Here is a 13,968-nt window from a genome sequence, read left to right on the forward strand (position 1 = left end):
GCATGCAAGGCAAACGCTGTACTGCTGTGCTATCGCTCCAGCCCCTGGGCTGCTGCTCTAGATGTCATTAATCATTTTTCTTTTGGCCACATAGCACTGCTCATGTTTCCTTTGAGTACACTGCAAACCTGTGGTTCCCAGAGGTGCCTGCAGTGGCAGGAATTTAATCTTGCTTGTTGCATACAAAGAAGTCATCCTAACTCCTGGAGCTGTCTCCCCAGGCCCAGAATTCTTACTTTTTTTTTTTTTTTTTTTTTTTTTTTTTTTGTGGAGGAGATGGAAGGAGTTCAGTCCAGCCAGCAGTGCTCAAGAGCTAGTCTTGACTTTGCACTCAGGTTAGGCATTACTCTGGCTGTGCTCAGGGGACCATATAGTATGCTTAGGGTTGACACTAGGTTGGTCACATGCAAAGCAAGTGCTTTATCCACTATATGATCACCTAAGCCCCAGAATTTTTTTTTTTTTTTTGGTTTTTGGGCCACACCCGGCAGTGCTCAGGGGATACTCCTGGCTATCTGCTCAGAAATAACTCCTGGCAGGCATGGGGGACCATATGGGATGCCGGGATTCAAACCAACCACCTTAGGTCCTGGGTCAGCTGCTTGCAAGGCAAACACCACTGTGCTATCTCTCCAGCCCCAGAATTTTTATTCTTTGTGGAATCCGTGTGCATTGATACCAAATAAGCTGCTTTACAGGCAAGTAGCCTGAGTGCTTCTGTTTTTGTTTTTGTTTTGATTTTTTGGGTTACACCCGGCAGCACTCAGGGATTACTCCTGGCTCTATGCTCAGAAATCACTCCTGTGCTCACTTCGGCAGCACATATACTAAAATTGGAATGATACAGAGAAGATTAGCATGGCCCCTGCGCAAGGATGACATGCAAATTTGTGAAGCGTTCCATATTAAAAAAAAAAAAAAAAGAAAGAAAGAAGTCACTCCTGGCAGGCTCTGAGGACCATCTGGGATGCCAGGATTCAAACCACAGTCCTTCTGCATGTAAGGCAAACACCCTACCTTCATGCTATCTCTCTGGCCTCGCCTGAGTGCTTCTGATGTAGGCCACCCACGGACCTTTGTCTCAGAGAAACTGATTTGTTTGACAGACTGTTGCAGTTGGCTTCTGTCCTACAGCGCCAGTGGGATTTCAATGAATCCACTTCAGGGAGAGTGGGTTACATGGGCGGTAAAATATGAAATATGAAATAATGAAACCACACACAAGTATATGGGGCCAACACATCTTCTGGCAGGAGTGTGACAAGTTTAGTTTTTTTAAAACAGGGACTCTTATAGGGGTAAAGCCAGTTGCAGGTACAGAGAAGGATGTTTACAATCCTTTTTGGTTTTTTGAGCCACACCCATTTGATGCTCAGGGGTTACTTCTGGCTAAGTGCTCAGAAATTGCCCGTCTTGGGGGGACCATATGGGACTCACCCACCCCACAAAACCAAGTTTAACAATACTTAAGCATATGGGCATAAGCTGTAACAATTCTGAGTTGACGGGCGGTGGCGCTAGAGGTAAGGTGCCTGCCTTGCCTGCGCTAGCCTAGGAAGGACCGCGGTTCGATCCCCCGGCGTCCCATATGGTCCCCCAAGCCAGGAGTGACTTCTGAGCGCATAGCCAGGAGTAACCCCTGAGCGTTACTGGATGTGGCCCAAAAACCAAAAAAACAAAAAAAACAAAACAATTCTGAGTTGCAAAAGAAAAGGTCACACTCAGGGCAGCTTTTAACAACTAACCTCAAATGCAAAACAAGGAAAACTAAGAAGTAGGAAAAAAATCTAGGAACATGGTCCCAACCAAGGTGTACTTTATTGTTTTTGAGGTCAAGGAAGGGGCCAAATTCCCTAAAGTGCAGCTGCCATTTTCTGAGAAGGGTCATTAGTCTAGGATCTGCATTCTGACTATGCCCTTGTTTTAACAAACACTGAGGCTGCGAGGCCATAAGAGAAAATATTGTCTTTTAATTTTATTACTAAATATTATCTAGAAAAGGGGTTCTTTAGTAATCTTTGGTGCTGGGATTTCTGAAAAGAATTTAATTGGGGGCGTATTTTTGCCTGAGACTTTATAAAGGAGAGATAGCCAAATAATGACAGAAAATGTAATACCAAGCATGGATTTATCTCTTCTGGAATTCCTCAACTATCCACGCAGGGGAAAAGGCTTCCACAGCGGAATGGGCCTTTTGAGGAACCCTGTGGGGGCTATTTCAGCTCTCCACACCAGGGAAATCTAGGGATACATCTGGTATATTGAGTTCCCCTAAAATGAAGATGTTTTTGTATGCTGTGGCAATGGACATGTTCTAGGAGATAAAAGGGAACCTCTTGCTTTGACAACAGGTCTGGTTATATTGTGCCACATCATGTCTTCAAAGAAAGCCTGGTCTTTTTTGTGTGTTTGTGTGGCAAAACACGACTGTGTTTGGGGGTTACTCCTGGCTCTGTGTTCAGAAACTATTCCTGGCAGGCTTGGGGATCATGTAGGATGCCAGAGATCAAATCTGGGTCAGCTGCTTACAAGGCAAACACTCTATTATCTGTGCTATCTTTCTGGCCCCCAAACCACAGTCTTTATGCTATGTTAAATAAGTTTACTGTGCACGGTTTTTATGTTTATTTGTTTATTTTTAATGAATTTTGAACCTGAAGTTTAAACGTCATGTGGGTGAACAAGAAGAGGATTCCAATATGTGGCTTGGATACTGTGCCTTTCACCTAGGTGACTACAAGAGAGCTTTGGAGGTAAGTTTAAAAAATATTTTGGAAATTATGGGGGCTGGAGAGATAGCATGGAGATAAGGTGTTTGCCTTTCATGCAGAAGGTCATTGGTTCGAATCCCGACATCCCATATGGTCCCCTGAGCCTGCCAGGAGTGATTTCTGAGCATAGAACCAGGAATAACCCCTGAGCACTGCCAGGTGTGACCCAAAAACCAAAAAAAAATTTTTTTTGGAAATTAAACTTGCATGTTATTAAACTGTATGATGATAATGAATGCTCATGGTATAATTCCAACAACATAGAAAGAAACAAAGAGAGGCTCCAAAGATATTACAGCGGAGAGGCCACTTGCCTTGCATGAGGCTGGCTTAGATTTGATCCTTGGCATCCTATATGGTCCCTTAAGTACTGCCAGGAGTGGTTCCTGAGTACAGAGCTGCAAAGCCACCTTGTCTGTTTTCCAAAGTCCTGCCTTTGTTAATAGAGGCCACATCAGCCCAGTACCACACCAGACACCCTCTGACAGAAATGGTTGAGCTTCACGTCTTAACTATCAAATTACCAGCACCCCTCAATTTTTCCCAGATCTATAAATCCTGGTCACCTCACATTTTCATAGTGTAGCCCAGTAATATCACAGAAAGTCTGATGGGAAAATTACTTGGAAATCTACCAAGTTCAGTGAACATGAACTATAACACAGAAGGCTCAACTAGCACCAACCACAGTCTAGTAAATCCTTAGATACTGACTTTAGTAACACCAGGGAGAAAAAGAACATTTCATTTCAAATTGACCCTTGTTCATCTAAAGTTTGATAATTCCATTTGCTTTTTGTTGTAGCAAACAATATGAAGTAAATTTGTTTGTGATTGTAGTGGGCAGGCTCTGGTTGTGGGTGGGAAATTGGGGACACCAGTGAAGGGAAGGTTACACTCACGGTGGGATTGGGGTTTGAACATTTAAAGCTTAAAACGATAGTAGTCTGAACAACTTGGTAAATCGCAGTATTACAATAAAAAAAAATTTTTTTTTTTTTGGTTTTTGGGTCACACCCGGCGGTGCTCAGGGGTTAATCCTGGTTGTCTGCTCAGAAATAGCTCCTATCAGGCACGGGGGACCATATGGGACACCTGGATTCGAACCAACCACCTTTGGTCCTGGATCGGCTGCTTACAAGGCAAATGCCGCTGTGCTATCTCTCCGGGCCCACAATAAAAAAATTTTAATGGCTGGAGCAGTAGTACAGAAGGTGGGGCACTTGTCTTGTACATGACCAACCCTAGTTTATTCCCCAGTGTCCAGTATGGTCTCCTGAGCCCTCCAGGAGTGGTTCCTGAGTACAGAACCAGGAATATCCCTGAATACTGCCAAGTGTGATCCAAAAGCTAAGACCTCTATATGGTCAAGTATATGTATGTATCCTATTTACTTTTAGCTTTAAGACTGACAGTAATAAGAGGCCGGAGAGGTAGCATGGAGGTAAGGCGTTTGCCTTGCATGCAGAAGGACGGTGGTTCGAATTCCAGCATCCCATATCATCCCCTGAGCCTGCCAGGAGCGATTTCTGAGCATAGAGTCAGGAGTAACCCCTGAACACCGTTGGGTGTGACCCAAAAACAAAACAAAACAAAGACTGACAGTAATGAGATTGTAGGACATGTCAGCATTAGTTCCTTTGTGGGCCACATCCTGAGGTGCTTCAGAGACAAGATCATTCTAGTAACTAAAACCAGCCAGGGCCTGCATGTGTGAGGAATGTGTCCAACTGCTCCAGCATTAATGGTCTAAGACAGGGGTCTCAAACTCTCGGTCCGCGGGCCGCAAACGGCCCTCCGTACAACATTTTGTGGCCCTGCCCTAGAGGAATCTTTTTTTGTTTTGTTTTGTTTTAGTTGTTTGGGTCACACCCCCCAACGTTCAAGGCTTACTACTGACTTTGCACTCAAGGATCACTCTGACTTTGCCTCCTGCGGCCCGCAGGTAAATTGAGTTTGAGACCCTTGGTAAGAGCACTGATGCAGACAACAACCCTGCCTCAGAAGGATTGAGCTTTAGTTTCTATATGTATTGAACCTTACAGGTAAAGAAGAATTGGGGAGCTAAAGTCCTGCCAGTGTAACACTGCCCCATCTCCACGAGAAATCCTAGTCCACTTGATACGCTTTAGGCCACGAGATGCAGGAGGACTGCTGCAGGGTGTAGATGAGCTCACTGCTTTACTTTCCATTTCAGGAATATGAAAATGCTGCCAAAGACGAAAACTGCAATCCCGATGTCTGGGTCAACTTGGCCTGCACCTATTTTCTTCTAGGGATGTATAAACAAGCAGAAGTAGCTGGGTTTAAAGGTACAGTAGGCCCTTTCAATGGCTGCTATTGGGGCTATAGTGATATTAAAGAAGTTAAGGTGCTTGCCTTTCGTGTAGCTATTCTTAGTTCATGTCTCCCACTGCACCTCAGGGATGACTCTTGAGCACAGAGTGAGGGATATCCCCTGAGCATCATAGGTTATGAACTAAAAAAATAGACAAGGAGATGAGGAGCCCGGGAGGAAGTGATGGGACCACCAAAGGCAGTCGCGGCACTGGCTGCATGCTAGGACTGAGCACGGGGAGGCCAGAAGGCGGGCAGGAGGCTGGTATGGTTACTTTTTCCTTCCACTGTGCTGGAGAGCTACTTGCATGGCCCTATACATGGCAGTATTTATCCAGAAGAGTGTGTCCTTCGACTAGCTTAGGAAGCTAGTGGCCGTGAATGGGTAGGAGTGGAAACAAGGTCATATTGTTTTGTTTTGTTTTGTTTTTTTTGGGTCACACCCGGCAGTGTTCAGGGGTTACTCCTGGCTCTATGCTCAGAAATCTTCCCTGGCAGGCACAGGGGACCTGCAGAGACTCGAATCACCGTCCTTCTGCATTAAAGGCAAACGCCCTACCTCCATGCTATCTCTCTGGCCCCTACAAGGTCATATTTAATGAAAGTGACATAGTCTTGAAAAACAGGCAAGAAATATCTGATGTTCATCACTTCTATTTATTATGGAGACTTTTTGTTTTGTTTTGTTTGTTTGGATGCCATACCCAGAGGTGCCCAGGGATCACACCTGACAGCACTTGTAGACCACACACAGTTTTGGTTATCCACTTAGGGTTGGGTGCCTACAAAGCAATCACCTTAACTTCTTTTTTTTTTTTTTTTTTTTTCGTTTTTGGGTCACACCCAAAGTCACTCCTGGCAGACTCGGGGGACCATATGGGATGCCGGGATTCGAAATATCGTCCCTCTGCATGCAAGGCAAATGCCTTATCTCCATGCTATTTCTCCAGCCCCTCACCTTAACTTCTGAATTTTTGGGTTTTTTTGGGGTTTTTTTTTTTTTTTTTTTTTGGTTTTTGTTTTTTGGGCCACACTCGGTGACACTGAGGGGTTACTCCTGGCTATGCGCTTAGAAGTCACTCCTGGCTTGGGGGACCACATAGAACACCGGAGGATCAAACTGCGGTTCGTCCTAGGCTAGCACTCACAAGGCAGACACCTTACCTCTAGCACTACCACGCCGGCCCCTCACCTTAACTTCTATACTACTTCTCCATCCATTTTAACTTATTTAAATCAGTTTCTAATGAGAAAACATTAGAAATATTTAAAACTCAACTTAATGACCCTTCTTGTTTTGTTTTGTTTTGTGCCACACTTGGTAAGTACTCAAGACTTACTCCAGGGTCTATGCTCAGGAATCACTCCTGGCAGGCTTGGGGGACCATATGTGGTACCAGGGATTGAACCTTAGTTATGACATCCTGAATAGACCACATGCAAGGCAGGTGCCCTACCTGTAGTACTATCGTGCTGGCCCCTCAGCTTGAAGACTCTAGATGTCTCACTTTTTTGTTTCTTCTGGACAGTTATCTTTATTGGACTCATGTTTGCAAACAAGGATAGAGGGGTTTGGTGGTGTGGCACAATGGGGGAGCACATCAATGAGGCCTAGATTCTGTATCATATCTCCACATCTGCAAAAAAGTAAGGTAAAGGTTAAAGAAATTTGGAGGGAAATTAAGAAGTATTAGAATATAAGTAAAATTTATTTCAAAGAAATGTTGGAAAGTGGGCAAAGAAGTGTTTATTAGGGAATTTTTTTAGAGTGTATCCATGGCAGAATTAACTCTTAGATATTGATACATGCGTATATAATACATATTTGAAAAGAATTCCAGCACATATTCATAAGAACACATGCAACTTGAAGTCTTCCTTGTTTTTTCTTTTTCTTTTGTTTACCTTTTTTATTTTAGTACATGGATTTACAATACTGTTAATTAAACTTTTTATGCATACATCATTCCAATACCACACTTATCACCAGAGAGACTACTTTCTTTCACCAAATTGCCCCCCCCCCCAGCCATCATCCCCTCTCTGAGAGGATTTTTTGTTGTGGTGGTAGTTTTTTTTTTTTTTTTTTATGGAGGTGTGACACCTACAACACAGATGATTAAAACTAAACTACTGGCCCAGAGAGATAGCACAGCGGCGTTTGCCTTGCAAGCAGCCGATCCAGGACCAAAGGTGGTTGGTTCAAATCCCGGTGTCCCATATGGTCCCCCGTGCCTGCCAGGAGCTACTTCTGAGCAGACAGTCAGGAGTAACCCCTGAGCACCACCGGGTGTGGCCCAAAAACCAAAAAAAAAAAACAAAAAAAAACAAAAAACTAAACTACTAAAATTCTACAAAATTGGGGCCGGAGAGATAGCATGCAGGTGTAGGGTGTTTGCCTTGCATGCAGAAGGACGGTGGTTCAAATCTTGGCACTAAGGATTTTACTCATGGTGGTGCTCAGAGGGCCATATGGGGTGCTGAGGATTAAACCCATGTCTGGGTATATAAGACAAGCTTTCTACTAACTGTATTATTGTTCTGGCCCTGCTATAATTTATTTTTATTTAAAAATTAAAAAGAGAGGGCTGGAGAGAGATAGCATGGAGGTAAAGGTTTGCCTTGCATGCAGAAGGATGGTGGTTCAAATCCTGGCATCTCATATAATCCCCTGAGTCTGTCAGGAGCGATTTCTGAGCGTAGAGCCAAGAGTAACCCCTGAATGCTGCCAGGTGTGACCCAAAAAACAAACAAAGAAATAAAAAAAAATTAAAAAGAGGGGGGAATCCAGAGAAATAATACAATGGGTAGGGCACTTGACTTACCTGGAAGCTGGGTTTCTACCTTGGCATTCTTAAACTCACCAGGAGTGATCTCTGAGCACAGAGTGAGGACTAAGTCCTAAGCACTGACGGGTATGATCCCCCCCAAACCAAAAATTAAAAAATTAAAAAAAACTGTAGGAGGTTCATTTCTGTTGGTATTCAGGGAGGCTGTATGGGGCGCCAGGATTGAACCCAGGTTGGCTTCAGGCAAGACAAGACCTTTACCTGCTCTACTGTCTCTCCAGCTACAGTATTAGTATTTTTGTTTGTGGAAAGAAAACTGTAGAATAAATTAATAAGGGCCCGGAGAGATAGCACAGCGGTGTTTGCCTTGCAAGCAGCCGATCCAGGACCAAAGGTGGTTGGTTCAAATCCCGGTGTTCCATATGGTCCCCTGTGCCTGCCAGGAGCTATTTCTGAGCAGACAGTCAGGAGTAACCCCTGAACACCACCGGGTGTGACCCAAAAACCAAAAAAAAAAAAAAAGAATAATTAATAAAGAGGCCCTTTGGATGGAGCTGGATGGTGATGGAATGGAGGGGCCTTTCTCTGCCGTCCCAGCACCATGTGTCTCCAACCCCCACCAGCTGTCGGGTCTTCCGGTTCAGGGTGTCCGTGAGGAGACAATCTACTCACAGGCAGGCTTCTTCAGGAGATAACATCTTTATTTGCTCTGGCCAACATGTGTGGCCTATATCATAAACCTATTTAAGCACATGCTATCCTCAGCTTGCCCTGCGTCTTAGCTTCCTTCAGCCATCTCTCCTCCTGCCGTTTCTCTCTAGCCCCCCTCCTCCCAATTCCTCCTCCATCCAAATCCCCTTTGCCCTTCTGGCCAAAGCCTTTTGTTATCTACCAAAGACCCCTCCCAGAAATGGGAGGTCTATTAGCAGGCAAGGTTACATAGGAGGAATGGGGTTGGGGTTATAGAAACCTCAGAAAGAATTGGTGAGTAATGATGGGAAGAGCAATAACAGAATGATAGTGGGTCCCTATGCAGGTGCTCACATGCTATAAGATTCTGCATCCAGTGCAGTGTGCAAATAGCTCTGGAGGCATAGAGGTTCCATGTGCCATGATCCCACGTTGGGAAAGCAGGTCTGGAGCAAGGGTAGCCACAGGAAATGATGCAAACTAGCTGAGAGGGTAAATCACACATGGTCAGGTAGCTTTCTGATCATGGAGGGAGAGAGAGAGAGCTGCCTGCCAGAACTGCAGTTTTTATTAGTACAGAGACCACTCCCAGGTGGCAGAGTAAGGACAAGAGGCCTATCCCGAGCCAGTCCCACCCAGGTATGCTTGAGACATGTAGAACAAGATAGTAGGAAAAAATCTCTGTTTTGGGTGAAACCAAGGTGTAAATTGTGAACCAACTTGGTGTGTGTGTGTGTGTGTGGGGGGGGGGTGCTGTGCTGTGAGTCCGAGACAGGAGTTGGATGGGAGCGCTAGGAAGGGCAGACTCAGAGTACTTCCTTTCTGTGTCTTAATCGGGTGCTACTGCAGGAAGCACCAAACTGAAATAATATAGGCTATAAGCAGAAGCATAGCAGAAAGATTCAGGAAGATTTCTCCAGGGCTCATTTCTGTAATGAACTGAGGCAATTGCATTATTTTTTGTTTGCTTGTTTTGGTTTCGGTTTTTGGGCTATACCCAAAGGTGCTCAGGGGTTACTACTGGCTCTGAGCTCTAAAATTTACTCCTTGCAGGCTTGGGGGGCCATATAGATTGCTGGGGATTGAACCCAAGTTGTCTGTGTGCAAGGTAGACACCCTACCAACTGTGCTATGACTCTAGCCCCTGCAATTGCATTCTTTAATCAGCAGTTTGGTATTTTGTTTTCAGCTCCAAAAAGCCGACTTCAAAACCGCCTTCTTTTCCACTTGGCTCACAAGGTATTTAAAGTTCTTATTTTACCTTATTTTAGCAAGGGGAGGCATTAGTGGCTGATGAACAAATTTACTTCACATTGTTTGTTACAACACAAATGCAAATGGAACTATCAAAACTTAGATTACTATGGTTAATTTGTAATAGTTCTATCACTCAGTGGTGTTACTGAAATAATTGTCTAAGGATTGTCTAAGGGTTTTTTGGGCTATAGTTGGTGCTAGTTGAGCCATCTGTGTTACTGTTTAGACTCATTGAGCTTGGTGGTCTTCTATGCAACTTTCTCATGAAATTGGTTGTGATCACAGTGGACTGACAGTACTGTGAATTATTTCCTTTTATCTTTTCTTTCTTCTTCTTTAAAACACCCCCCCTTCAGGGCCCAGAGAGATAGCACAGTGGCGTTTGCCTTGCAAGCAGCCAATCCAGGACCAAAGGTGGTTGGTTCGAATCCTGATGTCCCATATGGTCCCCCGTGCCTGCCAAGAGCTATTTCTGAGTAGACAGCCAGAAGTAACCCCTGAGCAACGCCGGGTGTGGCTCAAAAACCAAAACAAGGGGGCCGGGAAGGTGGCGCTAGAGGTAAGGTGTCTGCCTTACAAGCACTAGCGTAGGACGGACCGCGGTTCGATCCCCCGGCGTCCCATATGGTCTCCCCAAGCCAGGGGCGATTTCTGAGCTCATAGCCAGGAGTAACCCCTGAGCGTCAAACGGGTGTGGCCCAAAAACCAACCAACCAACCAACCAACCAAACAAACAAACAAACAAAAACCCACCCCCCTTCACCAGTGCAACATTTCTATCATCAATGTCTCCAATATCCCTCCTCACCCTGCCACCTATATTCGAGACAGGCATTCTACTTATTTTGGGGGAGGAGCGGGTCACACCCAGCAGCGCTCAGAGGTTACTCCTGGCTCTATGCTCAGAAATCGCTCCTGAGAGTGATCGGGGTCTATATTGGATGCTGGGATTCGAACCACTGTCCTTCTGCATGCAAGGCAAACGCCTTCTCTCCATGCAATCTCTCCGGCCCCTCAGGTTTTTTTTTTTTGGGGGGGTCACACCCGGCGGTGCTCAGGGGTTACTCCTGGCTGTCTGCTCAGAAATAGCTCCTGGCAGGCACAGGGGACCATATGGGACACCGGGATTTGAACCAACCACCTTTGGTCCTGGATCGGCTGCTTGCAAGGCAAACACCACTGTGCTATCTCTCCGGGCCCTCAGGTTTTCTTTTTTTTTTTTTTTTTTTTTTGGTTTTTGGGCCACACCCGGCGTTGCTCAGGGGTTACTCCTGGCTCTCTGCTTAGAAATAGCTCCTGGCAGGCACTGGGGACCATATGGGACACCAGGACTCGAACCAACCACCTTTGGTCCTGGATTGGCTGCTTGCTAGGCAAACGCCGCTGTGCTATCTCTTCGGGCCCTCAGGTTTTCTTTTAAAGCTGGTTTTGAGTCTGTAAAGTTTCTGAGTTGCTGTTTATCTGTGAAGCTATATATACTTCCTTCAAACCTGAACGTAAGTCTGGCTGGGTGCAATATTCTAGGCAAAGCATTTTGTTGAGTTTTATCACTATATTCCCACCACTTCCTTCCTGCCTTGAGGGTTTCTTGTGACAGGTCTGCTATAAATTTTTTTTTTTTTTTTGGCTTTTGGGCCACACCCGGTGATGCTCAGAAGTTACTCCTATCTACCCACTCAAAAATTGCTCCTGGCTGGGGAACCATTTGGAACACCAGGGGATCAAACTGCAGTCTATTCCAGGTTAGCATGTGCAAGGCAAATGCCCTACCACTTGCACCACTGCTTCTTCCCCTGTGACAGGTCTGTTATAAATATTTTTTTGTTGTTGTTGGTTTTTGGGCCACACCCAGTGACGCTCAGGGGTTACTTCTGGCTATGCGCTCAGAAATCGCTGTTGGTTTTGGGGGCCATATGGGATGCCAGGGGATTGAAACACGGTCTGTCTTAGGTTAGCTGCATGCAAGGCAAAGGGCTTACTGCTTGTGCCACTGTTCCTGCCCCATCCCTGCAGCTCTCTGGGGTTACTTCTGATTCTGAGCTCAGAAATCGCCCCTGGCAGGCACGGGGGACCATATGGGTTGCCGGGATTAGAACCACAATCCTTCTGCATGCAAGGCAAACTCTACCTCCATGCTATCTCTCTGGCCCCCTGCTGTAAATCTTAAGGATGCTCCTGTGAGTGTAATTTCCCTTTTCGATCTTGCTGCTTTCAGTATTCTATCCCTATCTGTTCTACTTACTGTGATTAGGATGTGTCTTGGGGTGCTTTTCTTCAGGTCTCTCTTAGCTGGTACTCTTTGGGCATGCAGGATTTGGTTGCATGCAGTCTTTTTTTTTTTAAGTTTTTGGGCCACACCTGGTGATGCTCAGGGGTTACTCCTAGCCGTTTCTGGTAGAGGGTGTGGGTGTAACTGAGCTGCTGTGCCTTCAGGCAGAAAGCAGAACCTGCCTGTCCCCATTCTGAATTGCCCCAGAGTTCTCAGCCCAGACTGAACTATCATTTTTATTTGGAGCTTAGTAGTAGAGATGCCATTTTTCTTCCAGAAGATGTGGATGTGGATGTGGATGAGTGCTCTGGCTTTCTTCTTCCTTTTTTGAGGGGAAGTGAGGTTGGTTTTTGGTTCACACCCGGCGGTGCTCAGGTGTTATTACTGGCTCCTCTACGCTTAGAATTGGCTCCTCTTGGCCAGCGATGCAGACCAGGACTCGGCTCTCCTGCAGTTGGGCGGCCCAGACCAGGCGACCAGGGATCCAACTCTCCGCGCTGCGCGGCGTTTCCTACCCACGGTGGCGCACATCGGCTCCCTAGTGCCCCAGACAGTGGGTCCCGGGAGGGCGCAGCCTCTGGGTTCACCGGTTGGTTCGCAGAAGAGCGGAGCCCTGGGCTGTCACCCGGAGGGCGTGTCGTATGCAGATGAGATCGAAGCAGAGGCTGCTGGTCCTGCTTCGTGGGCGCCTCCGTGGCCTCGCCTGGAAATTCGAGTCTTGATTTTCCGAGGCGAGAGATCACAGCGAGGCACTTTCGGTGTCGGGGTTCTCGGGGGGCACACGCAAACAAAGTGGGCGTTTGTGTAAAGGGAGGTTCTATCAGGGGTATGGTGTCTGCGGCCTGCACAACTCATACTTACCTGGCAGGGGCAATACCATGATCACGAAGGTGGTTTCCCCAGGGTGAGGCTCACCCATTGCACTCCGGGTGTGCTGACCTCTGCGATTTCCCCAAATGTGGGAAACTCGACTGCGTAATTTATGGTAGTGGGGGACTGCGTTCGCGCTCTCCCCTGGTAATTGGTTTGAATGTAAGATCTTATCCAAGGCTTCCCTTGTTCTCTATCTTTTCTGGCTTTTGGCTCTTGGCTGCCTCATCCGGGAAAAGGAAAGTAATTGGGTTGAGCAAGTGCTCTGTCCATTCTGTCTAATCTTGAGACATTTAGACTTTTTTTTTTTTTTTTTGGTTTTTGGGCCACACCCATTTGACGCTCAGGGGTTACTCCTGGCTATGCGCTCAGAAATCGCCCCTGGCTTGGGGGGACCATATGGGACGCCGGGGGATCGAACCGCGGTCCTTCCTTGGCTAGCGCTTGCAAGGCAGACACCTTACCTCCAGCGCCACCTACCCGGCCCCACATTTAGACTTTTTTTTTTCTTTGGTTTTGGGGCCCATGAGCGTCACAGGGTGTGGTCCAAGGGGGAAAAAAGGTTCGTGGCAGGGTCGGGAGACCACATAGGATGCCACCATTAGTCCTGTTGTCTGCACAAGGCAAACGCCCTGCCACTTTGCTAATCGCTCCAGCCCCATACTGTTACTTTTCTGCCAGAAGATGTGGATGTGAATGAGGGGTCTGGCTTTCTCTTTTTTTGGCCCCCCCCCTACACCGTTTGATGCTCAGGGGTTACTCCTGGCTAAGCGCTCAGAAATTGCCCCTGCCTTGGGGGGACCATATGGGACACCAGGGGATCGAACCACGGTCCTTCCTTGGCTAGCCTCGCGCTTGCAAGGCACACACCTTACCTCTAGGGCCACCTCGCGGGCGGGTCTGGCTTTCTTTTTTTTTTTCTGTTGCTTTGCCCGCCCGCCCGCCGTTCTTTTTTTTATTATTTTATTTTTTTTTATTTTTGGGT

At 46.5% G+C, this 13,968-nt stretch overlaps 1 protein-coding gene and 2 non-coding genes across 3 annotated transcripts in view; all 3 read left to right on the forward strand.

Moving 5' to 3' along the window:
* Positions 1–803: 803 nt before the first annotated feature.
* LOC126025067 (U6 spliceosomal RNA) lies at positions 804–910 on the forward strand. Its single transcript, XR_007501119.1, has one exon. It is a non-coding gene; the product is annotated as a U6 spliceosomal RNA (small nuclear RNA).
* A 4,058-nt stretch (positions 911–4,968) lies between these two features.
* Positions 4,969–13,968, forward strand: part of IFT56 (intraflagellar transport 56) — a 62,220-nt gene continuing 53,220 nt past the window's right edge. Inside the window, exons 1-2 of the mRNA XM_049775016.1 lie at positions 4,969–5,083; positions 9,777–9,826. Coding sequence (XP_049630973.1) covers positions 5,050–5,083; positions 9,777–9,826 — 84 coding nt within the window. The 5' untranslated portion in view covers positions 4,969–5,049. The remainder of the gene's footprint in view (positions 5,084–9,776; positions 9,827–13,968) is intronic.
* On the forward strand, positions 12,967–13,130 carry LOC126025421 (U1 spliceosomal RNA). The gene has a single exon (XR_007501430.1). It is a non-coding gene; the product is annotated as a U1 spliceosomal RNA (small nuclear RNA).

This window comes from Suncus etruscus, chromosome 1, assembly GCF_024139225.1.
Source record: "Suncus etruscus isolate mSunEtr1 chromosome 1, mSunEtr1.pri.cur, whole genome shotgun sequence".
In the NCBI taxonomy this organism is placed as follows: domain Eukaryota; kingdom Metazoa; phylum Chordata; class Mammalia; order Eulipotyphla; family Soricidae; genus Suncus; species Suncus etruscus.